Source organism: Catharus ustulatus, chromosome 7 (assembly GCF_009819885.2).
Source record: "Catharus ustulatus isolate bCatUst1 chromosome 7, bCatUst1.pri.v2, whole genome shotgun sequence".
NCBI classification, from domain to species: Eukaryota; Metazoa; Chordata; class Aves; order Passeriformes; family Turdidae; genus Catharus; species Catharus ustulatus.
Genome location: NC_046227.1, coordinates 12,554,597 through 12,581,629, shown reverse-complemented (window position 1 = coordinate 12,581,629; position 27,033 = coordinate 12,554,597). Strand labels below are relative to the sequence as shown.

Sequence of the window (27,033 nt, the reverse complement as noted above, 5' to 3'; positions counted from 1 at the left end):
TGCATAGTACTTTTAAATCTGTTCGTGTTTAGACAGCAGTAAGAACTTGATTTTGGTGCAGCAAGCCTGTACAAGATTTCAGTATACAGTGGTTAATACAAGAAAGGACATTTTTACCACTAGAGCAGCTTAGAGGCCTATACTTTGTTTTTCTAGCATCTATTCACTCACTTCTGCAATAATATGAGTCAATTAATGCTTTTATTACTGGCTTTAACACAGCAATTTTGGTAACAAAACACTGCTAAGAGGTAATACTAGTAAGAGTGATGTGGAAATGCACATGAAAAGCTGCTGCTTGTTACATCAGAACACAAAAGTGGCAGAGAGAGAATTGATTGTAGGCACAATTCTATTTCCAGCAATTGTTCTTAGCTAAGAACTGCAAGGTTTTCTGTTTTGTTAATAGAATATTAATGGAGGAACCAAAGGCTTACCACCCACCTATAACAGATGCTGAGGTTGAACTGGTTTGTGTGGATGTGTTTAGACCCTAAAGGTTTCCACAAGTTAAAGCAGTGATGGTGGCAATTTCATGAGGAAGGAGGTTTTAGTCCCTTACCAGCATTTCCATCAAGCATGAATTGTAGACCAAAATCCAGTCATCAATGCACAAACAGCAGCTAGAATGAGGTATTTTCTCATTTTTTTCCAAACTACTGGAATAAATAGGAGGTCAGTGTCTTATTTTAAATTGCATTTTTAGTCCTCACCTTGTTAACTTTTGCTACCAAACTGATTAAAATTAATTTACTTAATGTCTTCTTCAGCATTTGAACCATGCTTTAGGAATGCCTATAGAAACATTAGCTAGTTGAACTGATTAAAGTACTGGGTTTGCATAAAATCTGTAAGTACTTCAACAAAGCTTTGTACTTACATGATCACACACAGGGGCACACATTTGCAAGTGATGTACTCTATGACCACACTCCCAGTGTTGCACAAAAGAATGCAGCAGATTGCAGCAAGTATTTCTTGAATACATCCAGCCCTTTTGAAACCAGTTTTTCTTTTCTGAAATATTTTGTTTGGTAAACATGATCATGTTAGGCAGTGATGTGCTGCAGCACGGAGTGCTTTTTTGATTAAAAATAACCAATACATTAATTTTTGTTAGAGACCCTTTTTCTGGTTGGATTACAGACAGAAAGGCTGACCCTCATTATTTAAAGAGGCATTAAAACTTTAAATGCGAAGAAGTTGATGTTCTAAGATCTTTCACATAAACCAACAAAGGACTAGGAAAGCAGCATTGTTCTCCTGTGGCCTTCCATAGAGGACACTTCTGCCCCCTTACTATTTAACTGAAGCATAGCAGAAGGAACTTCGTACTGTTGTAACTCGTAGCTATAAATGGTGGAAATATCCAGAATCTTCTACTCACCTACTCTCCTTCATTGTAATTTTCTCAGGGAAGAGAGAGACTTGTTTTATTTGCCAATTTAAGTTAGACTACTCATTGTCTTCATTTTAGTATTATAATGGTTGGTAATTCAGGATGAAGGAAATCAGAAGAGAATTTCAATTCCTGTGGGGTAACACCTCCCTGCCCACTTCTGAAGTGCTACAATGGCAGCTCTTGTTAAAGCTTTGCATGTGTGTACTGTTTCCTTTTTGACACTGTACCTCATGTTCCGTATTTCAGGCTCTTATTTTAGTTCTTCACATGTTTCTCTCTCTCATACAACATTGTTAGCAGAATATCCTAAGTGAAGAAAGGCAGTGGTTTGGTCAGTATCTTGTTCCTCAAAGGCTGTATTTCTGCTGATTAAAACTAGGAAATAAGTAAATATATAGTTTGGACAGTGCATGATGAGGTTTGTACTGGAACACTACACTAGTGAAGATGAGGTTAGAAAAGAACAGATAAGATGAAAGTCAAAAGAGTTTTGTTGGATTGTAGTGGGGAGCTAGCATAGCATCTGTCCTCTGTAGCAAGTTTTAAGACTTTATAAAGTCGATTTCTTTAATTAAAGTAAGCTCAGGTAACAATGCAACTCACTGTCTGTTTTAAGCACTTGTCCTCTTCAAGCAAACAGGAATATGATACTTCCCATACAGTAGAAGGATAAGTTATGTCACCTGGATTTTATATCTGCATTGTTGATTTAAAAGGACTGATTAGTTGTTTATCAGTAGTACTTGAATTCAAGGATGCTAGACAGTATTTAAAAGGAGGAGGTGGGGGTAAAAGAAGCAGACGTCCTTTTTTCCATTGAAACTGGCAGGACAATCAGATACACAGCAGCCTTTAACTCACATTTAACCAAGTTTTATAATATTCATACTTGCTATCTGGCAGTTTTGCAAGTTAGCCTGAAAATTAATTTCCGCATCTCAAATTTACCTGTAGTTTAGAGGAAGAGGAATTGAAATACTGAGGTAATGGCAGCCTCATTCCAAAGGAGCATTAGTACAGTAATCCTGGAGGGGAAAAGACTGAAAGATGAATACAGTAATCTTCTTTCAGAAACTAGCAATTCTTAAGCATTCATCTTGCACAAATCCACTCACAGGCATCCAAGGGAAAAAAAAACAAGATCAAGGATGCCCAAGAATTACCAGCCTCTGGAAGTCTTATCATAAAGAAGTTGCCTTTACATTAGTCTCAAACCATCAGTTAAGCCTTATGTATAGAATAAATATTGTACCAGTGGTAGAGGTTAGGAGGGCTGCAGAAGATTGAAAATCCAGGGGTTGGTCTGTAGCTTTAGGGAATATATTAATTCCTGTTCTGTATTTTTTGCATGTTGGTTTGGTGGTGGTAGTGGTGTGTATGCCCAATGGTAAAACTAAATGCATGAGCCCCTTGCTTGATGCCCCACATAAAGCCAGATACTGGGGAGGTTGCACCCAACTTTTGTTGTTGCTTCCTAATGTCTTGCTGTTTGACATAGGACATCAACATCGCAGGAGATTGGATGTCACCAGCTTGCTGCCCACTGTTAACATTCAGTTCTAATCACACAACTGACAAAGCTGTCCAGTCTCCTTCGAATGCAATGTCTCAGCTGTCTTTTGCACTTTAACTAAGATTCACAGCACTTTGGTCAATAGTGTGGTAAGAGCTCACAAAGGCACACACACTTTTGTCACGCTGGATTACATAAGTAAATTCTGGTGTAGCCAGAGCAAGGTGCTTGCTCTGAGAACTCAAGCCTCTGTGGGCTGAAGTGTTGCCATTCCTGGCACTTGTGACTCATTCTCTTTAGGTAAAAGTGTGCATTCTTGGCCTAGTGCACACATGTGTTACTGGGAGTTGAAAAGTTCTACAAATTGAGAGAACCACTTGAAGTACTACAGAAATAATTGATTTCTGTATGCCAGCATGATCTTTAAACTGCATAAGGAAAACCAGTACTTGATATCATGCTGTAGAAAGCATGCAACCAACTTCCCTAAATAGTTACCCCTTGAAAAAAGTTACTAGTTAAACTGTGTCAGTGTGAGCCTTTTACTTTGCTATGACCTTAGCTGCAGCTTTGTTCCTGTTATATCTAAGTAATGTCTTGCATTTTTCTCTTTCCATCTCCTTTTGATGCAACCTGGAAGAAATGTCAAAAAACGAAGGTTCGATCCAACTCAACAAGGCCCTATCTGAAGAAATGCCATTCAAAAAGCTGCTTCTTGCACTACTGGATTTTGGGTATGATGTCTTTGCTGTAGCTACACAGGAACTAAATCAGTACGGAAGAACATGGGAACAGTAACTATAAACACAAAGTTGGGATGTTAGGATTTGAGTTGGTAGAACACTGTCCTTTTTGGAGATAAGTTGGAAATACTTCCTCCATTCACCTTTCTCTTGTTAACATTAACTGACAAATGGTACAAGCAAATTGCTTCAAAAATCAGGTGGTTTTTTTTTTCCTTTTCTCAAATTAAGAAGGACACACACAAACCAAGTGCAATAAGAGAACTGTTCCAAAAAAATGGAATTGCAAAAGATTCTTTCCCAGCCTGCTGGCACTCTAACTTCACTTCAGTTCGCATGACTTCCTTTTTCTTATCAAACTCCAGTGGCATGAGGAGCTAATTTTGAAAGGGTAACCTGCATGGCTCACATAAAAACAACCAAGTTAGCAAGCTGACCCCAAGCAGAATCTGCAGCCCAATAAATACAAACCACTGGGAAGCCAGTGCTGGCTTCAATAGCTTTTCCAGCCACACGATGCATTCTGCTGCTGGACCTGAGGGTTCCCTGCTCCATGAGTTCACTGTCCACCTTGGACAGGAGTCTCTTGGGTATGGAATTTAGTGAATGATGGATGGAATTCTTCCAAGAAGGAAAAAGTGTAAATATGGAAATAAGATTTTGATGTATCATTTTCACAGATTATATATAAATATATATATATATGAGAGAAAAGAATTTCCATATGAAAAGGTTCTATTCTTTATGTAAATCTATTTTTGATGTTGGGTTTGGTTTTGGGTTTTTTTCCTCCCCTTTTTTTTGGTAGCATGTTGTACAGCAGATGTTCTGGGCTTGCTCAAAAAAGGCAGAAAACAGCATGCAGATGCAGGGAGTTCTGACACCAAACAGATGTGATCTAAAGTTTGTATGCTTGAAACCAAAAACAATTAAAATGTATAAATGCATATCTATGTATTGATTATAAGTCTGAATTACTTTTTTTGGCTGTTATACAGACTTTTCCATTATATAAGTAACACACTCTCAAACTAATCACAGAAGTGCCAAGCTCTTTTTTTTTTGTTCATTTAAGAAAAGCTACTTTTTTCCCCTGCCTAGATCCTGTAAAATAAATACTTAAATAAGCCTTAAAATACTAAAAGATGTTAAAGCTTGGAATGAGTTATTCTTGTCTTGCCTTCTGCCCATCCACTTGAAACAACTTGCAAAGGTGACTGACCTTTTTAACTCACTTTCTGTATCTCTTTGATGCATGTCACTTTTCAAAGTTTAATGCAAGATTAGTACTTTGACCCTTGGCTACTGGTAGCCAGTTACCATCGCAATATGTGCAAAATCCCTAGGAAATTTCATGTGTGTCGGCATTACTTTTAGAGACACCTTCTGTACAAACACATATTTTGACAGAGTAGTCCTGGCCAGCAGTCCTGTGTCCCTAGGAACCAGACTCACCTGGCTACAGCTGCCTTGAGGAAGGTTTGTGAAGAGGTCTAGTTTAGGCTCCCTTAGAGTACAGAGCTGGACAGTCTGGCTCATCCTTTTAATCTTGGCTTAAATCTTTTGGTAGATGAAGTTACTGAAAATTTAATTGCTCTGTCTGGTAATCAGAATTAAAGACTTTTGTAATTTTGGATCTAATTTAAAAGTTGTAGTTCAGTAACAACAGAAACCCAGTTACACTACTTCCTGCATCTTTGTTCAGAGGAAATCCATTTCTCAAGTTAGCTTTAAGAGCCAAAACATTAAAAAATGCTGCAGACATTTTCCTGTGAGTTAGAAAACCTAATTTCAGTTATTTTTCTTATTATGATAATGTTCAATTCAATAGTCTCAAACTATTCATTTTGATTCACAGTTATTATTAAATATTTTCAATCAGCTTTAACATAATCACATTTACACTTACTACATTATAAGTTAAAGGTGCTGCACACAGGTAGTTGACATTAATAGAAATTATAAACCTTATTCTGAAAAACTCCTGCTTGGCTTTAAGCAGAATTAAACTAGTGGCATTTTTCTGATGACAAATCAAAAATACTTGTAACTGGATGATGGTTCTCTAAAAATGTTTTGACTGGGAACACAATGTCTAACCTTTTCCAGGTTCTGCTTCCAAAGCAAGCATAACCCACAACAGAAATACCAGTGGTATTAAAAATTACAATAAATAAACTCAATTGGATATACATAAACTACCTGTGTAATAAACCTTGGAGAAGCATTTCACAAACAACATTGTTAGTGTGTGATGTGATGTTTTAAATCAGACCACAGTGGTCCCCAACTATTATGTATATATGTTCAGTGCTGGAGTAATTTTTTATTTACACCAGCAGTTTCATAGTAATTAGGATTTCTCGACTGAATTTATGCTCCAGTCCTCAGCTGTTGTGTGTATGGGAAGAACACACTTTGCCCTGTGTGTACACAACACAAGTGACAACACAGCTCAGAGTAGGTACAGGCTGAAGTGCTTCCTGTGCTGGTAGACAGTTAAAAAACTGGATTTGCTAGGTGTTGATTCTGACCATCCCCCTTGCTGTGCTTTGGGAAGTGCATATCCATTTAGCTGTAACTTGTTCATTGCAAAGCATCACCAAAAGAAGACCAGGTTGACTCTGCCTCCATTTCATCCACTCTACATTTGCTCCATTATTTACCTATTCAGCTGGACAAGAAACTGTGGTAACTGTATAGCTCATTCCAGTCTGCTGCATGTTCTCACTGATTTGATCTGATACTCCTAAAAGAGAAGTCTGCCAGGCAAATTACCAGCTGTCTAGGTGCATGTTCAAGAAACAGATTACTTAAGGCTGGAGTCTAACCAATTTTTCTTTACTATGCAAAGATGGGTATTGCACAAACAGATGAGACACATGTATGAGGAAATGCCACAGAATACTTGAAGTTATGTTTTAAGCCTAATCAGTCATGTTTTATATTCATTACTGCTTCCACTGTTACTCTTCCTTTTAAAAATTATTTGTAATTATTTTTTTAAGTGCACAACTTGACGTTGTTATAAATCAAGTTTTTGTTTGAAGTTAATACTCATTCATATCCTGTTGGCTGCTAATGAATGGAAATTCAATAGTCCTTGTTCTGCATCTTAGCAAGATGAGTATTAAAAATGTCATGAACATGGAATGGAGTAGTTTTTAATTTTCAGTCTTTTTTCTTCTTATTTATTCTCTCAGTTTAATTTAATTTCTGTATTCAAGGAATCATCACCTTTGTGGTAGTGGAAAGTGAATGGAGTTTGCTTTTATGAAAGATCTCAGACTGTGTCAAATCTCACAGTGAGGCTCTGTCTGTGGGAGGATGTTGCACTCAGCCTTTCTGCCTCGGCACCCAGGATGGGCCCAGCCTGCTTCAGTCCCAGCTGCTGGCTACACTGAGTTCACTGAGACCTGGAGGCATTTGAGGGAAGACTTTTCCAGCTCAACAATCTGAATTATATAAATACAAGAAGTCCAAAATAAGGCCCTTGAAGTATTCTTTAAATAATTACATCATAACAACCAAATACTACGGCCATCACTTTAATGGAATACTGAATGAAACTCCATTTCCCTATTCTTTTTTTGCCAGATTAACTCTAGTGAAGCCAGCCTGGGACAATTAAATGCATGCAGTTACCAGTTACCAGGTAACTACTGATACTGTTTTGCTTTCTCCAGACAGGGAAACAAAATACACTTTAGTGTTAGTATCTCCTAAGGTTCTTTATGAAAGCATGTTTTTCATTTAGAATAGAGTAAGGTAACACTCTCACCACTGGATCCACTGTTATCCACTTCTATTTCCTGTGATTTGAATGTATGATTTATCTATAAACTCAATATAAGCAGGCAACATTTTGCTATAATTGGAATAGACAGTCATTCCTTAAAATAGGAGTTGTCTTTTGCAGCACATTAATAGAAAAGCAATATACAGCCAGGCACATACCTGCTTTTGATTTTACAAGAAAAAATTCTTAGAATTGTTCTTGAAAACTTTTTCAATTTCAGCACAAAACACTGAAGAGTGATCTTGCTGAGGCACTTACTGTTGTGAACAAAACCAACACAACACCAAGCTACTTTGTACAAACCCAAAACCACCTCTTTTGTTCTAATGCACTTCCTATAGATTCCTACCTACAAGAGCTGAAAAGTTAATTTTACATGAATCATCTCCCAGTAATATCAGAGACTGTTAAAGTGCCCACCGAAAGCTTAAACTAGAAAAAGTACCTAACTAAGTATTTTAGTAGTAGAGATGCTCAAACCAGTACGATTGAAAGCAAAAGGTCACAAAAACATTATCTTAAAGCTGCACATACTGTAATTCAGTTCAGTGATTTATTGTTCACAATTCAGCAATAACATTGTTGTAGGTTTGTGGGATAAGTTATTTAGTGGGAACAGGTAACACATGAGGGGACACAGCCCCTACCTAAGTACAATGACTCCGCATCAGACCAGCATCACCAGCCCCAATGTGTTATTTCTGAACAACCACGAACTGCTGAGAGCAGTGTAATTAGGAATGCTCTGATTTGTAGAAAACCCATAATCAAGTGTCAGTTGTTTTTTCTTATTAAAATTTGCTTCTAAAAAAGCTTGGTTTTGTAGTAAGTCATGGGATAGCCCTCACTTTTACCACTAACCCTGTAACAGACCATGCTTTAGTGTGGCATTTTCTGAACCAGTATAAGAATTTCCCCCATCAAAGCTGGTAACTCAAAGCATGGAGGAACTTAAATGCATTTTACACAGTCCAAGTCCAGTTATCAGACTTCATAAGCACAACACTCCACCAGTGTATATCATACGTTCACAGATTTCCCCAGCCATCCATCCAGCTACTGAAGGCTTTGAATTTGCTTTGGAGACTGTGAAGCAATGTTTGCATCTGCACTACTCGGAGAATTTGAGAAAGGCTGGTTATTGCAGCTGTATTTTAACAGGTGACAAAGGCACGAGCATGACACACTGGTAACATGCTCTGGCTTATAACATCAGTTTTGCCCCTCATGCAGTAAAAGTGTCCCCACACATAACATGGGCTGCTTCACTGCAACCTCACCTGGACACTGTCCAGCCAAAAAATGGCACAGGCAAACTACTTTTGACTGGTTTCCTATCTCCAGCTGAGATGATGAGCAGTTTATTCTCATGAATGAAACATGTCTAAATATCTCAAACCTAGTGTTATTTGCATAAGCCTTATGAGAAATTTTTAAATGGTAACTTATGACAGATGTGCTAAACTTATTTCCATTAAAATTGCAGGAAGCATAGGCTAACAACTCCCAACTCTCAGTTTCCCCACTTGACTGCTTTGACAGTGTTTTGTGCATAATGGAAACAAGAATCAATGTCCTTATGCATGTTGCCCTCACACTTTACATCCAAGATACAAATTTATTGCCTTGAAATACAATAATCTTATTATGACCTTATTATTTCACTACAGTTTTTCATAGACTGGGTCTTTGGACTATTGTGGTTTTAATTGTTTACTATTAGAGGGGATTCCTCAAGACACATATCACTCAGCACACTGTGGATTCACAGCACAGTGGAACACTCCTAATCAGTACATAAAAGCTTTACTGTTCCAAGAAAGGAGTATTTAGTATTGCAGAAAATGGAACAGATCTGTCCCTAGTGTCTAATCCAGGTGATGGGGCACCTGGAAGCCTTTTGGACCTTCAGCACAACCAAGTAATTCACAGTACTTGTAAGAGCAGAGTTATTTGCTTAGAGAAACAACCCCTCCTTCCCCCCCCAGCTGGCTACTGCCCTGCAGGCCAGTGGAGGTGGAAGTTTCTGTACCTGAGGGTTACAGAAGAAAATGGCACCAGCAGTACCAACTGATACTCCTTTGTGAGCCTGCAGCTTTGACAACGTCCTAAGGACCCTTGATGGGAGTTGTGTTGAGTGGCACCTTGTGCTGGCAAGCTGAAGGAAGTGCCCAGGCCCTACCAGCACAACACACCCCTATTTTCCACTGGTCAGTGGTCTGAGCTAGGTGGCAGCAGCACTGGGGACATCTAAAGCTCCACCTGGCTATAGCAAAGCCTGAATTTCAGCTTTAGTGCAGTCACACAAAGATGCGTCCCTCATCTCTTCAGCTTATGTAAACAGTGATGTTTATCTCCCTAACAAGGACCTCTTCCCAAAACATGAGTTATAGCAGTCTAGTTTGCTCCAAAACACACCAATACCTGTATGATAAGAGAATAAATGTACAGAACTTGCAGTAGCAATGCTCATGGTTTTGTTAAGCAGTCTCCATCTGTTCTTTCAAAGAGAAGGCTGGAGTTACTTTTAAATGTAAGTACAAGAACCACGGTCTATACCTTCACACTCCATTAATAACATGTTTACATTGGGATGTGACATATTCTGACCATCCCTTTCCTCCCCAGACCTTTTCCCTTGTCAACACACCCTGCTCTGAGGGTGGCACAACAATCAACTCAGATGGAGGCAAAGTGCACAAGCAAGCCTGTTTCCTGTGGAGTCAGTCACGTCTTCCCTGTTTCCTTTCAGGCACACCTGAACTCTGTATTGCTATTTCAAGATGTACTCCATTATGAAGTTACTCTTACAGATGTTGCTAACACTAACATAGTTTACGGACAATGAATGCTTGACCAAGATTTCTGTGCAATGAGAAAAGCAGTTCCGAGAAACTGAACTATTCCAGTGCCCTCCAGCAGTCTCTGAAAAGTTTCAGGAAACTAAAGAAAAGTAAAGGAAACTTCTACTTTTGTGATGAGGAGATCCTGAACACAAGACTGAAAATTGCCTCATTTGCAGATAGAAAGAAACAACTCCTTTACATTACCAAATCTTGTCTGTGTGCTGTTGGATCAGAGGGCTAGGTAGGTAGGTAAAAGATTCAGGTCCCATTACATCTTTGCTTCAGTTTTCCCTCCTCTGATTTGGCTGGGCATTTTTCACTTCAAACACAAGATCTCTAGGACAGGAACCGTTGTATTGAAAGGTGACCTTTGGCACCTAGGCCAAGGACCACTGGATTTAGGTAGGGCTGGTTTGCTGATAAGTTTGAGACAACCCCTGCTCCCCACGTATTAAAAAAACCCTATAATTTTCATAAAATATTCAGCTTTTTAGCTGTGCATAATCAGTAATAGGATAGGAAAGAAAGGACCTTGTTAAATCAAGCTATAGTCTTTTCAGGAGTTCCAAATTAAATTCACTATATAGAAATCCATTTCAGTATCACCTTTGTAGCATCCCCTTTGAGAATAGATTTCAAAGGGTACATTTGTGAAATAAAAATGTGAGTTTCAAAGGCTGAGTGGCCTGACATATTAAAAATAGATAAAATATATACTCAATATATAGTATTTTTTAAAATACAAAAAACCCACCCAATGGTTTATTTGCCTCTATCACATGGTTCCTTACCGACAATGTATGGATTTTGCTCATCTATGTGTTCTAAATGATGTATTACTTCATTCAGGAAAATCATTTAAGAAGGCAGATTTCTTTGCCAATTTATTATTCATGACGTTAAAAAGCCCAACTTTCTCCTCTGACAACAGCAGGAGTGTACTTACAAGGCTTCACATCAGTGGTTTGAAGAGTTGCAAGTACTTTATAAGTGCCAAAGAACCCCAGCAGGAACTAGTAACAGCATACAGAGCAAAGCAGATAGTCCAGCAAACAGTCATTCTCATTCAGTCAAGGAGAGAAAAGGATCCCAACATTGCTTTTCACACAAGACAGAATATCCATCCATCTCATTACAGAATCTCCTGTAACCTACTTCTTGGCCCTAAATATTTTGCTACCCCCCTTCCAATTTCTTCTTGAGGACTCTTTTCCCCAAACAGCTGAGTAGGAATGTGCAGACTCCCAGCATGGGGTCGTGGCTGCCAGGGGAGTGTCTGTGCTGTGGAATGATGTGACAGGGGCAGGGCTGGCACCCTTCCTTGGTGGCCGACTGGCACGACCCAAGAGCTGCCCTGAGGCAAGCATGCTCAAACACCCTTTTCTCCCAAGAGCTGCGAGAAAGAGAAACCCTCAGAGCAAGAAAAGGTAGGAGACTCTACATTGCAGTCCTGCTCAGCTTCGGGAAAGAACACCCTGTGAAAGTGTTTTTCTTCCCCCAAAAATTTGGCTGTAACTCCTTGGGAGAAAACATGTATCACTGAGCTGCTCTTCTAACTGTGACATACTCAGGGTGACTCTCCTGTCTGCCTGGAGTACTGAAGGTGAGAAGGGTTTCTCCATCGTCTGTGGGAACAGGAGGAAGCAGGAGGGCTGAGTCAGTAAGAACCAATGACTTGATTCTGGATCATGTTGGTATCAGTCCAGCATCCAAATGGCAACGAAAATCCCTTCATTAAAAAACTAATAGTTGTCTGGCTATAAATATCCAGAATACCATTAAAATGAATCAAAAGCTCTCTAACTGAATGGTTAATGTGATACAACTTACCCAAAAGACACAAACAATTAACTTTTAATGCACTATACTATCAGTTTGGGGGTCTTTCTTATTTTCTTGGAATGTTTTAGTCTCGAGAGAAAAGTTGTCACATCCTTTACAAAGGTAATTTGCATTTATATTGTCACATATAGCCAGATTATGTTTTCAAAACTATATATTTTTTTTAACCAACATTGCTTAGCTTGCCCGTGTAAAAATACCTGCTTCACACATCTTTTCAAAGCTCATGTTAAATACATTTGCCAGGAGAAGTATTACCTCTTCCACAAATTAATTCAAGTAAGTGGCTTCAACAATGAAGCCAGTTCACACTTCTGACATGTCACCTAAATTTACTTTTGGAGAAACACTCCAAATATGGCTCTGGAGATAGAGCCACTCACATATAAGAGCAGGTAGGCACAGAGAGAGAGACATGATTAAAGAAAGACAAATCTATCCTTACGGGGAGCTGCAGTTCCTCAAACATTCTAAGAGAAAGCCACATCTCAGCATAGGCCAGAGACATGCCAGGATGTCCACAGGGCTCCAGTTCCTGGCACAGAAATACCCTGGTCTCCTGCCTGTCCCATGTCTTGTCAATCCATGGAAATGTTTCAGGACATCAGCAATAGTGCACAGCACCAAAGAACTGTATGTTTAACTTAAGTAACTACATCTTTCCACTGGTTAGAACCACTTAAGTGTTACATCACACCCAGTGACTTTCCTGCTGGCCGTTTCAACAGAGAATAGACCTAGAGGGTTGTTTAAAGCAGCGTGGGGTCATCAAACACTTCAGAAGTAGAGATTCAATCCACAAAAAAAACCCCAAAAACCAAAAAACAACAACAACAAAAAAAAAAAAAAAAACCAAAGGAAAAAAACCCAGAAAAACACAACTTGACATAAAAAATTTAAAAAAACAGGTTTAGATACTCAAAGCCCTCTATATATCATTTTGAAAATCAATAAAATATAGCTGCAGACTTTGAATCAAGTATTTACAGTAATTTCACAACTATAAGGCGCACCGGACTATAAGGCGCACCCCCCCGGATTCGGCAAAATTTGCAACTTTGTAGATCAGATAAGGCGCACCGGTCTATAAGGCGCACTTTTTTTTTTGCAGTGAGGCCCCGCCCCCAGCTCACCCCGTGGGGTTGCTGGCCGAGGCCCCGCCTCCACCCGGCAGCCATTGGCCCCCGGGGCCGCCTCCACCCGGTAGGGGCGGTGCCGCGAGCCACCGAGCCACCCTGGACCCGGCAGCCATGGGCCCCCGGGACTGCTTCCACCTGAGAAGGGGGGTGCCGCGGCCCCCCAGCCCGCATTCACGCGGCAGCCATGGCTCCCCAGGACTGCCTGGACCCAGGAACGGGGCTGCTGCCGGCTCCCTAGCCTGCCTTCATCCGGCAGCCATGGGCTCCCGCGGCTGCCTGGAGCCAGGAGCGGGGTTGCCGTGGCCCTCCTAGCCCACATTCACGCGGCAGCCATGGCTCCCCAGGACTGCCTGGACCCAGGAACGGGGCTGCTGCTGGCTCCCTAGCCTGCCTTCATCCGGCAGCCATGGGCTCCCACGGCTGCCTGGAGCCAGGAGCGGGGTTGCCGTGGCCCTCCTAGCCCACATTCACGCGGCAGCCATGGCTCCCCAGGACTGCCTGGACCCAGGAACGGGGCTGCTGCCGGCTCCCTAGCCTGCCTTCATCCGGCAGCCATGGGCTCCCGCGGCTGCCTGGAGCCAGGAGCGGGGTTGCCGTGGCCCTCCTAGCCCACATTCACGCGGCAGCCATGGCTCCCCAGGACTGCCTGGACCCAGGAACGGGGCTGCTGCCGGCTCCCTAGCCTGCCTTCATCCGGCAGCCATGGGCTCCCGCGGCTGCCTGGAGCCAGGAGCGGGGTTGCCGTGGCCCTCCTAGCCCACATTCACGCGGCAGCCATGGCTCCCCAGGACTGCCTGGACCCAGGAACGGGGCTGCTGCCGGCTCCCTAGCCTGCCTTCATCCGGCAGCCATGGGCTCCCGCGGCTGCCTGGAGCCAGGAGCGGGGTTGCCGTGGGCTTCCTAGCCCACATTCACGCGGCAGCCGTGGGCTCCTGGGACTGCTTCCACCCGGGAATGGGGGTGCCGCGGCCCCCCTTGCCCACATTCACCCGGCAGCCGTGGGCTCCTGGGACTGCTTCCACCCGGGAATGGGGGTGCCGCGGCCCCCCTTGCCCACATTCACCCGGCAGCCGTGGGCTCCTGGGACTGCTTCCACCCGGGAATGGGGGTGCCGCGGCCCCCCTTGCCCACATTCACCCGGCAGCCGTGGGCTCCCGGGACTGCCTGGACCCGGGAAGGCGGGTGCCGCGGCCTCCCTAGCCCACATTCACCCGGCAGCCATGAGGCCCCAGGACTGCCTGGACCGGAGAGGGGCGGTGCCTTGGTCCCCCTGGCCCGCCTCCACCCGGCAGGGGCAGTGCCGCGGGCCTCCGGGCCCGCCCCCAGCCGGCTGCAGTGGCACTTCCGGCTCCCCCCACGGCTCTCAGCTCACACTTCCGGTTTGGCAAATTTCGCCGCTTTGTACATCAGATAAGGCGCACCGGACTATAAGGCGCACTTCCGGGTTCGAGGGAAAATTTTAGTCAAAAGGGTGCGCCTTATAGTCGTGAAATTACTGTAATTTCATTTCCAAGAAGCTCTTAGGTGTATTTGTCAGGGAGCCAATTTTAAGGACAGCATTCTTCTACTTAAAAGAGAATTGTAAAAGCTAAAATGGTTGTAAGATTCCACACTCTGCCTTCATAGATTTTGAAGAAAAATCAAGCTTCTGCCAGGTACTTAAAGCTAACAGACCTTTGGGTTTCCCCCACTCAAGTTTTTCCTTTGCTGTCAGTTAGCCCAATTTGACACAAGGCTGGAATAATTTGGAACCCAATTCAGCAAAATGCAAACTTTCAGCTTAGAATATATCTGTAGAGCATTTTTTTTAGTAAGCCTAAAACAAGTATCTTTTATCATGAGGAACGTTTTAAAAAGCCTAATACTGCATTCAGGTATGGCTGCTGATGGAAGTAACAGGCAAGCTGTGCATCCCATCACACCTTGCTGTCTCTCAGTTTCAGTGCTCAATCTCTTTTCTAATGTGTAAATGCTTACTTAGCCCAAGCAACCATAAGCCACTGCCTACTAACTTAAATGCTAGTTTTAAACCACATCAGAAGGTTTGCTGGGAGCAAATGTAGGAAGGAAGCAACTCTGTATATGGCTATATACACCTTTGCTCTGTTCAAAATGCAAATACCAGTGAAATGGCCTCCTACTTTCCCAAGTTATCTCTTATTCCTTTATCCTGACCACTTAACCTTTTAATTTTATATTTTTCTGGTAGAAATAGCATCCTTTCTGTAGTGTTACATGTCAGAAACCTCTATCTCATCTGTGAGTAAATAAGCAACTTTTCCTGACAAAAATATCCTTCTGCAAATGACTCTGGATATGACCTACAGCTCATGTGAATTAAATTCATAAGATACGGAGACCCATAAAAGACATGAACACTGGCTGCCAGGGGAATATATCATGTGCTGCAATGAAAGAAAGATTGATAGCTTAAGAAGGGCACAGAAAGTTTTACTGAGGGAGTGCATGGAACTCAATGAGATGGCCATTCCTGGTATGTTTCTTCTCCACTAGGAGGCTGAGGTGATCAATCCAATTATCAAAAACCTCTTTCCCTGAAATAGAATATAAGTGCTCTGGTTCAGAGTGAGCAAAGTGTAGCAGGCTCAGGAAGTATTTGTGGAACCAACTATTTTATCTGTAGCAGTATTTCCCTTGAGCAGCAACTCTCATTTCTGTGAGAGCCCCTGGTTCAATACCCTTGGGTATGCCAGGATTCTGAGTGGAATGAAATCAATGTTGTTCTCGATGCAAAGCCAGATAAAGGGCACCCCATAAGGGGACTCAAACTCACTTCTTAACAATGAATCCACAAAGGTTGCAGGGTGACAGAAATTTATCAAGTCACAAGAAACATTTTATCATTTCCTTTCCATTTGGCTCTACCCTTAACAACATGGGGCACAATCCTTAGAGTGACACCCCACAGATACAGAAACAACTGCAAAAAACTCTGCTGTGTTTTGTTAAACCTTGTTCTGCTCTGGTCCCTGCAGCCAGGCCAGCCATGAACAAAAGTAGCTGCAGAGCCTTTACCCAGGAACTGCCTTCAGGTTCCATGGCAGCACCCAGGTCTTACCTGAACATTTTCCTTCTCTCCTTTGCCTGGTTCAGCCCCCAAACACAGAGGCAAGGAGAAGCACACTGGCTACTCACTTGCCAAAGTGGCTCCATATTGCACATGGGTCCAGAATCAGGTACAGACCAGACTTTAAAAAGAAACAAATAAAACCAAAAGCTGATTCTCATTTCAGCCCTAGAACCCCAGAGAAGGAAGTTTACGGGAATAGCCTGTATTTGATAGCACAGAGAATAAATATTTGAGATCCTACATATGAGAGGTTTTCCCCACCACTTGCAAGGGCCCCTTGCAAGATATTACACTCTTCAGCTCATTCTGAACTCTGTTTCAGCTGTTGGTGACCACTATTCCCAAACTACCACCTCTAGCCAAATAAATGGAACATTTGCAAGTTGGCCAAGGTCCTAAGGTATAGCTGTTTACAAGGGTTCTAGCCAGTGTTCTCTCATCCTCAAAAAGTTCCTTGCACTTTTGTTAAACAGTACCATTACTTACACAAAATACACTTTCACAGGGATTGCTTATTGAGGACATAAAGCATCAGAAGAAAAGAAAAGGAGTGTTTATTGTCATAGGTACGTCACGAGATCAAGGGTTTGGAAAGGAAGTCACTTCACTTACATGGATTGGATGCACAGAAAGTTTGCAAACTATAAGGGTGCTGATGAACATCAGAGAAATCTCCCAAGGCAATTCTCCAGCTGATGTGAACCAGGGTGGCCCCAATGACTTCAGCTAAAAAAAGCTTTATGCTCCTGAAGCACAGTCACTTTCTAGAGAAGGGATCGATTCCACGTGCAGAGATAAAAGGGAGTTGCCAGTGAAAGCTTGGAAAAACAAATAGTCTGCAGTCCAGCTGGAACAGACTGGTGCAGCCACACTGGCCTCAGGCAGCAAGGTGCTACATGATTTGGCCTATAAACTACAGTGAGGAAAAAAGAAGGGTCTCACCTGCCTATTGCTTCATATAGCTGATGTTAAGCAAGTTCTACCCAACACTGCTTATCAGCATGGTCACAGAGCCCCAGCTCCTTGAGCACTATGTTTTCTGTACACAAGGGGATCACAGCAGGCACAGTGAGCACAGGCAGAGCTGACAATTGCAGAGTTGTGCTCAGGCTTTTCTCCCCATGTTGCACCTTTTCACCAATGCTTTCCTTTCACTTCCCTACTAGCTTAACTCATTTCTCCAATACTTAGAGGTTTTTCAGCTGCTGCACAGAAGTCACAATCCTGCTGTGAACATCACAGAGAGAAAATGCAACAACAGTAGACCACATTAGTGTTCTTGGGAGGGAAAATGTAACAGACCAACACCCTCCGTTGGAGAATGTACAGCCCTCCAAGTTAGCTCTTTAGCTGAAGTTCTGTAAATTGAGCTGCAGTGCTCAGCTCAGCTACTTCAACTACTGCCTTTAAGTGGAGCCCTTCTATGGCTCTTCTCTCTGGGTCTCTGCTTCAACCTCCAGGAGAGCTGGACCTGCAGCATGTGGGCTGAGCCCTAGTCAGCAAATAGCTCTAGTCGAGCCACACAAACTCCTGCTCTGGGGTGGGGGGGATCTGCAACAGCCAAACACATAAAGCAAGATGCCTGAGCTCTGAGCCAGCACCAGACAACATGAGCTCCAAAGGTGTACTTGCTTTCTATTCTTCCCCTCCTGTCCCACCTCCGGTGCAGCGCTGGTGAGAGGGGGCAAGAGGAGCTTCCAGATCTGTTACTCTTCCACCCCGCTGCACACCCCTTCCCCTCGGCCAGAGGCTGCACGGGCACCGGGCTGCCCCGGGAGGGCTGGGGTCCGCAAGCAGAGGAGGACAGGCGGGGCAGAGAAGCGGAGCAGACTTGCAGCAAGGACAGCTCCACACAGAGAAAGCGGGAGCTCCGGGTGCCCGGGAGCAGCGGCCGGACCCTGGGGGTGGGGGCTGCTCCCGAGCCCTGACGTAAAAACTAAGCGGGGCTGCCCGCTCCGGCTTCTTAAGGAGCGCGGCGGCGGCAGCGGGCTCGGAGAGTCCTGCCCTGGCGAGCACCGAGGTAAGCGCTGAGCGCTGCGGGCGGCCCGGGGCGGAGCGGGGCGGGAGCGGCGGCGGGGCCGGGCGCTGCGCGGGGCCCGGGAGCGCGCGGGACCGCCCGGGGATGCGGCGCCCGAGCGGGCACCCGGCCCGGGACCGGCTGCGGCAGCCGCACGGCAGAGGGACTACCCGTAAGCGAGAGCTCCGAGTTACATGAGAACAGCAAATTAACTGATTAGCTTCTAAATTATTATTGCAAGGCATAATCCATGACGGGGAGTGGAGCAGGACACTAAACTGCAAGGAGAAGCAGGGATAGGGGAGAGGGTGGGAAAAGTCAGAAACAGGAAGTGTAAATAGCACTCACACACACACACAAACTTTAATGTATGGAGAGAAAGACCTAAAGATTGGATTGGTGTAGGGGAGGAATTGCATGGATGCATTTACCACGTGCACAGGTAAGAGATTAGTGAAATCTGGCTTTTCCTGGGTTCCAGCTCTCAACTGTCTAAAAAAATATAATCTTGAACTTTGTGGAAGACTAACAGCACAGTGCTGCCAGAGTTTGACCAGACCATAAGGACTAGTGGCCTTTGCTACTGGCCCTTACTAATGCCATGCACATCATACTTTCAGGGGCACTGATTCTCATATTAATGCCCTATCAACTCCTTGCCCAGGGCTGTCCCTCTGTTTTGACAAATCCAGAACCCTTGTCCTAGCCAATTTTGTAACTTATAAAGTTCAGAATAGGTGCCGGGAAGCAGAAAATGCAAACCAATCAGTTCAATTTTTAACCTGTACAAATAAGATGGGCTCTGTCAAAATCACAGAACCATCACTTAAATTATTATAGTATTATTATTTAGTATTATTAGCCTCTTTTAATATTATTCCTTTCTTTGAGCAATCTATTGTAGTTGGGGCTCCCTGCCCACTGTCCCATGCCTGTCTCCTCACTTTCATGGTCACATCTGAGACTGCTAAATTGCTTTGAAAACCAGAAACTTGATAAAGTTAACTATGTCCCTTGAAAAAGTCTCAGTAAACAGACATATGTGCATGCTGCATGGCATTGCACACATAGGTGTCTGTGCCCAGTGGAAGGGCTCTGATGCACAAACAAGAATGAAGTAGTGACTCACAGGATGTTTTTGGCTTGCTTCTGAGAAAGCAATCAAAGCCTGCCTCATGGAGTAGGGTACAGAAGAATGATGTTTCTTGGGGGATCTTGGGAGCAGCAGGACAGCCCTATTACTACCACCACTGTTGTAAGTGACGTCCACTAGGCAGAGCAGTGTGGGAAGAGCAAGCTGTCCCTCTTTTGTTCCTTAAATGCAATGTTCAGGTCCAGGGCTGCCAAGGCAGCTCTTTCTCACAACACCCAAACTTGGATTAAAAAGTGACTGTAAGCAGCTGGGGAGTAAAGTCTGAATGTGCCTCAAAAATGTTCCCAGAACATGACTGGATAGCCAGATGGGGGGCTAGGTAAGAATAAGGCTGCTAGGACTGAAACCTCTGGAGTCCTTTAGCTCTACAATGAAATATATTCCACAAAGCAGACTCCTCCCTAGCCTCACACATAGGCTGTGGCTGGGCTACTTTTCACATCAATATCCTGCCTTCGACATTTTTCTTCACATAGCAAAGGAACACTTCTTCAGGATCACTCATGGAAGAGACTTTCTACACAAAAAGCCAGTTGCTTATTTAGCTCATTAAGAGAAGTAGCTTCCCCACCCACAATGACCAAACTGAAAAAGTACAAGCATGAATACTCAGCAGATCAACACATATATTAAACTGAATTTTGTCCTAAATGCTGATCCCAGTTGTAGCTGATTTCCACAAACAGGAAGTTCTCCATATGCCATGAGCTACACTAAAAACAACCCTGAACCCTGATACTGAACAATTTGTTCAATATCAGAAATCCTAGAAGGATGTTAGAAAATACAACAGAGAGGAGTGTATACTAGAAATGAAATCTGATGGAGACAACTGGCTGTTTCTATCCACAAAAGGTTATAATTCTCAGAATTTCTACCCATGCATCATAGATATTACTTAGCAAATTTCACAGTTTTAACAGTTAATTCTTAGTACTCTGCTAAGTACACATCTGTACTTTTTTACATACATAAATACATCTCATCATGGGAAAGACATGGACCTGTTAGAGCAAGTCCAGAGAAGGGCCATGAAAATGAGGAGGAGGTGAAGCAGTCTTCTGAAAAGACAGGCTGAGAAAGTTGGGGTTGTTCCAGTACTACTTCTTCTGGAGAAGAGCAGGCTCCAAGGAGACCTTGTTGGAGCCTTCCAGTACTTAAAGAGGGCCTATAAGAAAGACAGGGACAGGCTTTTTAGCAGGGCCTGTTGCAAGAGGACAAAGTGTGATGGTTTCAAACTGAAGAAGGATCAATTTAGATTAAAGAAAAAAATCTTTTACAATGAGGGTGGTGAGACAGTGGAACAGGCTGTTCAGAGAGGCAGAAGATCCCTGAAAACAGCCAAGGTCATGTTGGACAGGACTCTGAGCAATCTATCTGGTTGAAGATGTTCCTGCCAATGGCAGAAGGGTTGGACTAGAGACCTTTAAAGGTCCCTTGCAATTTGAACTGCTCCATGATTCTATATGCATGGGTACATGTTGTACAATACAGCTATGTGATGGCTTTGCTACACCCTCTTTTCAGAGCTGTTCTGCCTTTTAGCACCTAAATCACTCCTGGTCAATGAATGAATCTGAAATCTGCAATAATTAGAACCATTAAAACACATTTTCAAAAAATTTTTTCTACCCTGTCCACTGATCCTTGTGATTCTGAAGACTATTTTAAAGGACTCATAAAATTCTGAGAAAAGCAAGATTGCCTAAAAGCTTAAATTATGTAAAAAGGAATGGATTTTTACTGGAAAAGATTAGGGCTCTGTAAAGCAAAAAATGCCAAAAATCTTTCAATATTAAGAACTTCCAGATAAGACAGTTCATCATTCAGATCTGAGGATGATTAAAAATTTTTACACGTGCTTCTGCTGCACAGAGCATTGCAACTCCTCTAGTATTTATATACATTAAAAAATCATACAGAAATCTTTAAGGAGCAGAGAAACAATATGTGAGTAACTTGTACACCATGTAAAGTAACAGGATTTTATTCCTGCATCTAAGAGTGAGTCTTTTTCAGCTTCTCTTGGTTTTCTTATATTTCAGTGACACACTAGATCTTGGAAGCAGAGGAAGAATCCACTGCACCATGAGACTCACCTGCTCTCTCTTACTCATGGCAGTGTTCTGTGTGACACCTTTCCTCTGCCATAGTCAAATTGATCCACTGGCTCTTGGGCGGGCAGACCCCCAGTGCTGGGAATCCTCCTCAGCTGTTTTACTGGAGATGAGGAAGCCTCGCATTTCTGACTCTGTCAGTGGCTTTTGGGACTTCATGATCTTTCTGAAATCCTCGGAGAACTTGAAACATGGGGCTTTGTTCTGGGACCTGGCTCAGCTCTTCTGGGATATCTATGTGGACTGTGTGCTCTCCAGAACCCACGGCCTGGGGAGAAGGCAGCTGGCAGAAGCTGAGCAAAAAACAGCTATTCTACGTTCTCAGTTCACAGGGAGAAACCAAGGTCACTACTCCTTTAATATGCGTCTAACGGGCAATAATTAGAGTCTAGTGGGAAATAAAAGTCATTGAGGCCTATTGTGCTATGTGGTAATAACACACAAACAGAGGACAAAACCCCCCTACTCCTCCCAGTGAAGTGTAGAGCTGTGTTTATGTTCAATGTGATCTCAGTAAAAATTTGACCTCCAAACAACCTGAATGCTAAGAACAGCTTTTAAGTTTCAGTTTGAAAGGGCAGGAAAAGCAGCAGAAACTGTAATACAGGAGGATTCAAATAAAGAAGGCAGCTCAGCAACTAAATATACCAATATATTCTTCTACACCAGCATTTTTATCACAGTTGTGCTATGAACAGGCTACTTCTGAACTACCCATTCTGAGAGGAATGCATTGCACTGTGCTGTTGGGGAGAGCGGCAGCCTTTTGGCAGAAAGGTAGGGGTATGTCTACTTGTCATCTAGCAGTCAGCCACTAGCTGTCTTCCATTTCCACATTAGTAACTTTATCCAACACACAATGGAAACAGACCTAGGACTTAGATGCATACAGGCTTTCAGACACAACTACAGTTCCAGGAAGAACACCACTACCTGTGACAGTAAAAGCTGCAATTCCTAGTCTCCAGGTTCTCAGCCCCCTCTCCATATGCTTCTCAATTACCATCCTCATTCCCAAAAGGGAGATATAGTATAGCTTTTTCCAAACCTCAGTCCCTTCCAAGGCTTCAGTTCTGACCCTGCTACCAATAGACATATTCTTGCCTGGAGAATATCCACTTTCCGATAGAGGTAGGTGCTATAATTTGATGGAGAGGTTGAAGTGCAGTTGCCATCACCCGCAGTATAGTGCATGGGCCCACAGTGAGAAGGTAGAACTGCCTTTACACTTCAATGGATTGAGATCCTTAGCTCCACTTCCTAGAGCAGTGTCTTAGTTATTGAGATGTATGGGGGGAATGTTCATGGACTAATGAAGAGCCTCTCTGAGCAAGTACCCATTAGAGTGTCTCTGAAAAATGGACTTGAACTTAGGGTTCTCGCACCCCAGGGACAATATACCACTGGACCATCCCATTCCTGCCTATAAACCTAAAACACTTTTGAGTATTGAAAGCTAGAATCTGGGATAGGAAGGACTGAGAGGTCCTTACCCTATTACCTATAGGCAGTATCCTGAACTTTGAGAGAGGAGTTGAGTCTGAATCTATCTCCTCAGACTGAAAAAGTCACACACACAGTCAATTTCTAAAATATGAGTCAACTACTACGTGCATTTTAAAAACAAGGATTGGATCCTATCCTGCTCCGCAAAGAATCTGAGCTCTGACTAGATCTTTACTGTGTTGGCATGCAGCACAGAACCCACTTCTGGTTTCCAAGCAGTCTTAGACATCACACAGGCAACAAGTTGCTCAATCCTTACCAGACTGACACATTTTTGGGTGCAAACAGAATGTAGCTTTAGACACAGGAGGCAGTAGCATTGTCAAAAACTGAGATAACACACCAGGTTAAAGCACCAGATTAATTTTTGTTTGGGATTGCAGCTTTGAATATCACTATCTAAACTCCCACTTAGCCTTTTGTTTACATCTGGCTCTACGTATCTATATCACACTGTGATTTTCCTAAACAAAGAGCTTTTGTTCCAGTCAAGATTACAGAGCAACAGTGTGATATATTCTGAAGAATCAAATTAAGGGTTTTATAATAAATTCTGACTACTCTTTTATACAAAGAGATTTTAAGTACTAAGTGTTCACACCATCTTTGTTTTGTGAATTGTAATCAGTTAATCTGGTTTCTCAGTACAACTGATTAACATCAGTCTGTAGCAGACAGCTTATAGCAGTGACAGCCTAATTTTTTTTTTTAGAGGAGCTATCTAACTTGTCATCCAAGTCCCACAGTTTTTTAACAAAGCCAGGTGTATTAATCTTTGTAAGCTGTGATCTTACTGCCTTATTTCACCAGTGAAATTAGAACTTAGTAACAACTGCAGATAGAAATCACATAGCAAATGATGAGGAATAAATTTCCACTTCTTATGCATAAAGAGAGGTACAAGCCTGTTTTCTCAGCACTAACAGCACTTAGATTATCTTGTGTACTTCACATGTACACAGGGGAGTATAAATAGCTTTCTGCAGGCTCATTCCAGACATCCAAGAAGAAAGCAAATTTTTGGTTTATACTGTTCTTTTGCAACGGTTTATAACTATATTGCTTCATACACAAGTTTTTACTCTTATTCCTCTTAAACTGTTAAAATTTCAATATATTTGGGGGGTTGTTCTGTTTTTTTAAATTGCAAACAGGATCATAAATCAGGAATGAAGAGTAATCTGTAACCTGCCTTCACTGTAGTTCCTTAAACATATTGCTGAACTGGAAAAAGCAAGAAAGAAATCTGAACTTAGCACAAAGATACTGATGTTAAGGTGTTATTATTAGCATTACGTTTCTGAACTAATAGATAAATCCTACTTCTGAGGATTGAGAACCAGGAATTTTCTAAGAGAAAAAAAAGTCCTCCAAGCAAAAAAAAACTGAAACAAAACTACTTTGTCACATCTTAGAGGCACTTCCACAGTTACCCATACTTGGTACTCCTAGGAAACAATTCTCCTCAAGTACACACCAAGAAGTGGGAGAATTATCCCAGTTCCAGACTCACAAATTCAAACACTGTTTTCTGGACCAGTCTAGCCCCTCCAGGCTTTTAACTGTATTCACAGTCTGAAGATACTATTAAACATTACACAACCCATGAAAAAGACTACAAAATTAGAACAGCTGATTATGAGTAATCTGACAAACTGTGTCAATCCACCTAAAATCATACTTAACCTAGCAGCATTTCAATTTCCCTAGGTATTCTGCAGAGAAGTGTTAATTAGCTTTAGATAGAAACAAGCAGGGGAAGTTTTTCAGTTATGTGGTCAAAGGTCCTTTAGTAACTCATTCCTTTTCCCTTAACAAAATCCAAACACCATGAAAAAGCCAGTTTCATAAATGCATTTCCAATCTAATACAACACTGTAACTACATTACAATTATAACAACTCTTAGCCAAAATAAGACTTCAGAACCACAAGGAAAACATAGCTTTTGTACTCACAGCAATCATCCTGAAGAGCAGCCAAATATGAAGAACCTCCTCAAGAAGCCACATGGCACATTCTCCCTAGAAACATCTGAAGACTACAGATACAAACCCTGTAGCTTTTTTCGCTTTGTCCAGCAGTCCCACTGCCCCTTACCACTAAGTGGCCTCAGCTGTGCACACCTTGTGCTCAGGTGCAGGGGATTAGGCTCAGACCAGCCCTTACACCTGGCCCAAGACAGAATTTGCTGTCCCAACTCTGCAGGGTGCCAAGGGAGGTAATGGGGCAAAGGTTATTGTACAATTGGGATCTGATAAATAAGTAGGTATTGTGTTAATCAGTTACTTTTTCAGAAGACAAATCTGTCTGAAAGGAAGAAAACCAGCTTGCTGCCTTTTAGAGATCATTGCAAAGTAAAGGCCCCATAGTTCCCCAAGGAAATAACAAATGTGCTACTAGACAGTGTGAGAGATCTCACTCACTGTTCAGAGAGGTTGATAACAGGTTGGTGAGTTAGGAAGATTCTGAGCAGACTTAAGCAATTTGATTCTGTTAATTACAAGTAGTATACTTTTTATAGGAAGACAAAAGGAAAAGGTCCATACTGGGAAAAGATCAAAGTGACTTGACACTGAAAGGCAACATGCAAATGGAGGGATATGGCTATCACCACAGCAAGAGGCTTGGGGGCAATGCTGATAAAATGAGGACCAGCAGCAGCTAAAGGCAGAGGAAACACGGATGTGGGAAACTGAGTATTCAGCTGCTCTTTGCTGTTTGGAAATTATTTACTTATATGCATTTTTATGTCACTTTTCAGGGACATTTTCTCATATTCAGAGGTCACCAGTTCTGAAGAAGGACTCATTTGAAGATTTAATAAGCATCCATATACATAAGAGTAGATCTATATTACTTGGAAGAATGATTGGACAGCTAGGAAAAAAGAGGAAATTACACATTTAGTCTAAGATTCTGATTTGTAGATAATTTTTAACTATTTTGCTTTATTTTTTTGCATTTTAATCCCCATTGATGTCAATTTATGTGGTGGAAGAAGGCATGTAACCTTGAGCACTACATCTAATCCATTGGACTTACGGGTTTTCTTAATTACTTATGAATTTTGTCTCCTTACTAAACTGCATGATTTATAAGCAGATGCCTAGTTTAAATTGTGTGTATATCAGGCTTTTTGTAATACATGTGATCTGTTTAAACTATTGTCTTTCGGGTGCCAAAACAGGAAATAACTGATCCTTCAATAAAACATAGACAAGCAGAGAAGGAAGTTGTCAAAAAATCTCCACTGGCTCCAAGACAGAATTAGAGAAGAGATGGTGATGTTTGGTTGTATGCAGAGCTGTACACTTGTGCAGAGCAACCCCTGCTCAGAGACATCATCCTACTAAAGAAAAATAGTACAAATTTCTGCACAAAAAATACCTTCCAGGAATGTTTTAAGTTTTCCAGTAAAAGTAAAAGGGTTAACAGATTTTACCAGCTCCTCTGCTTTCACACTTAAAATGCCTAATCACAAAAATTCTCATACATAACTAGCAATTGCTTCTTTTCTAGTTTACAAGTTCTTTGTAGAAAAATCAGTTTCTTCTGACTCTTACTGATAACTCTAATAGTCAATTTGGCATTAAACTAATGCAAAACAACTTATGGCAGGTAACATTTGATTGCTTTTATGATGTAAGTTATTTCCATTGCCAGGCTGACTGGATGAAATCATTAATTTCATCATTCCAGGGCTATTACATTTAGTTGCTCATTCAAAGTTTCTTTCCTTCAGCATCTAGCAATATTTGGTGGGGCTTTTTTCTTTTTCCCAAATGCCCACAGAAAAAGGGGCTTCCTAGTTGTTCATCAACTTGCAGAAATAGATTCAAATAACAAAATCTGTGAAGAAATCT

At 42.2% G+C, this 27,033-nt stretch overlaps 3 protein-coding genes across 8 annotated transcripts in view; 2 read left to right on the top strand and 1 right to left on the bottom strand.

Annotated features, from left to right (window-relative positions):
* Positions 1 to 4,605, top strand: part of ADAM23 (ADAM metallopeptidase domain 23) — a 68,692-nt gene extending 64,087 nt beyond the window's left edge. The window contains exon 27 of the mRNA XM_033064391.2: positions 3,556 to 4,605. Within this exon, the coding sequence (XP_032920282.1) occupies positions 3,556 to 3,669 (114 nt within the window). The 3' untranslated portion in view covers positions 3,670 to 4,605. The remainder of the gene's footprint in view (positions 1 to 3,555) is intronic.
* Positions 1 to 27,033, bottom strand: part of DYTN (dystrotelin) — an 82,953-nt gene that overhangs the window by 29,407 nt on the left and 26,513 nt on the right. For 2 of the 6 annotated variants that reach the window (XR_004418434.2, XM_033064396.2), the window contains one exon: positions 18,561 to 20,713. The exons of 3 other annotated variants lie outside the window; for them this stretch is intronic. The gene's annotated coding sequence lies outside the window, so the exon portion shown is untranslated. Of the gene's footprint in view, positions 1 to 6,243; positions 7,114 to 18,560; positions 20,714 to 27,033 lie in introns of those variants that run through there. One more of the 6 variants, XM_033064399.2, reaches the window with a different exon arrangement.
* On the top strand, positions 21,490 to 26,971 carry FAM237A (family with sequence similarity 237 member A). The gene is made up of 2 exons (XM_033064405.1): positions 21,490 to 22,006; positions 25,932 to 26,971. Exons 1-2 carry the CDS (start codon positions 21,634 to 21,636, stop codon positions 26,075 to 26,077), a joined length of 519 nt encoding a protein of 172 aa, XP_032920296.1. The 5' UTR covers positions 21,490 to 21,633; the 3' UTR covers positions 26,078 to 26,971.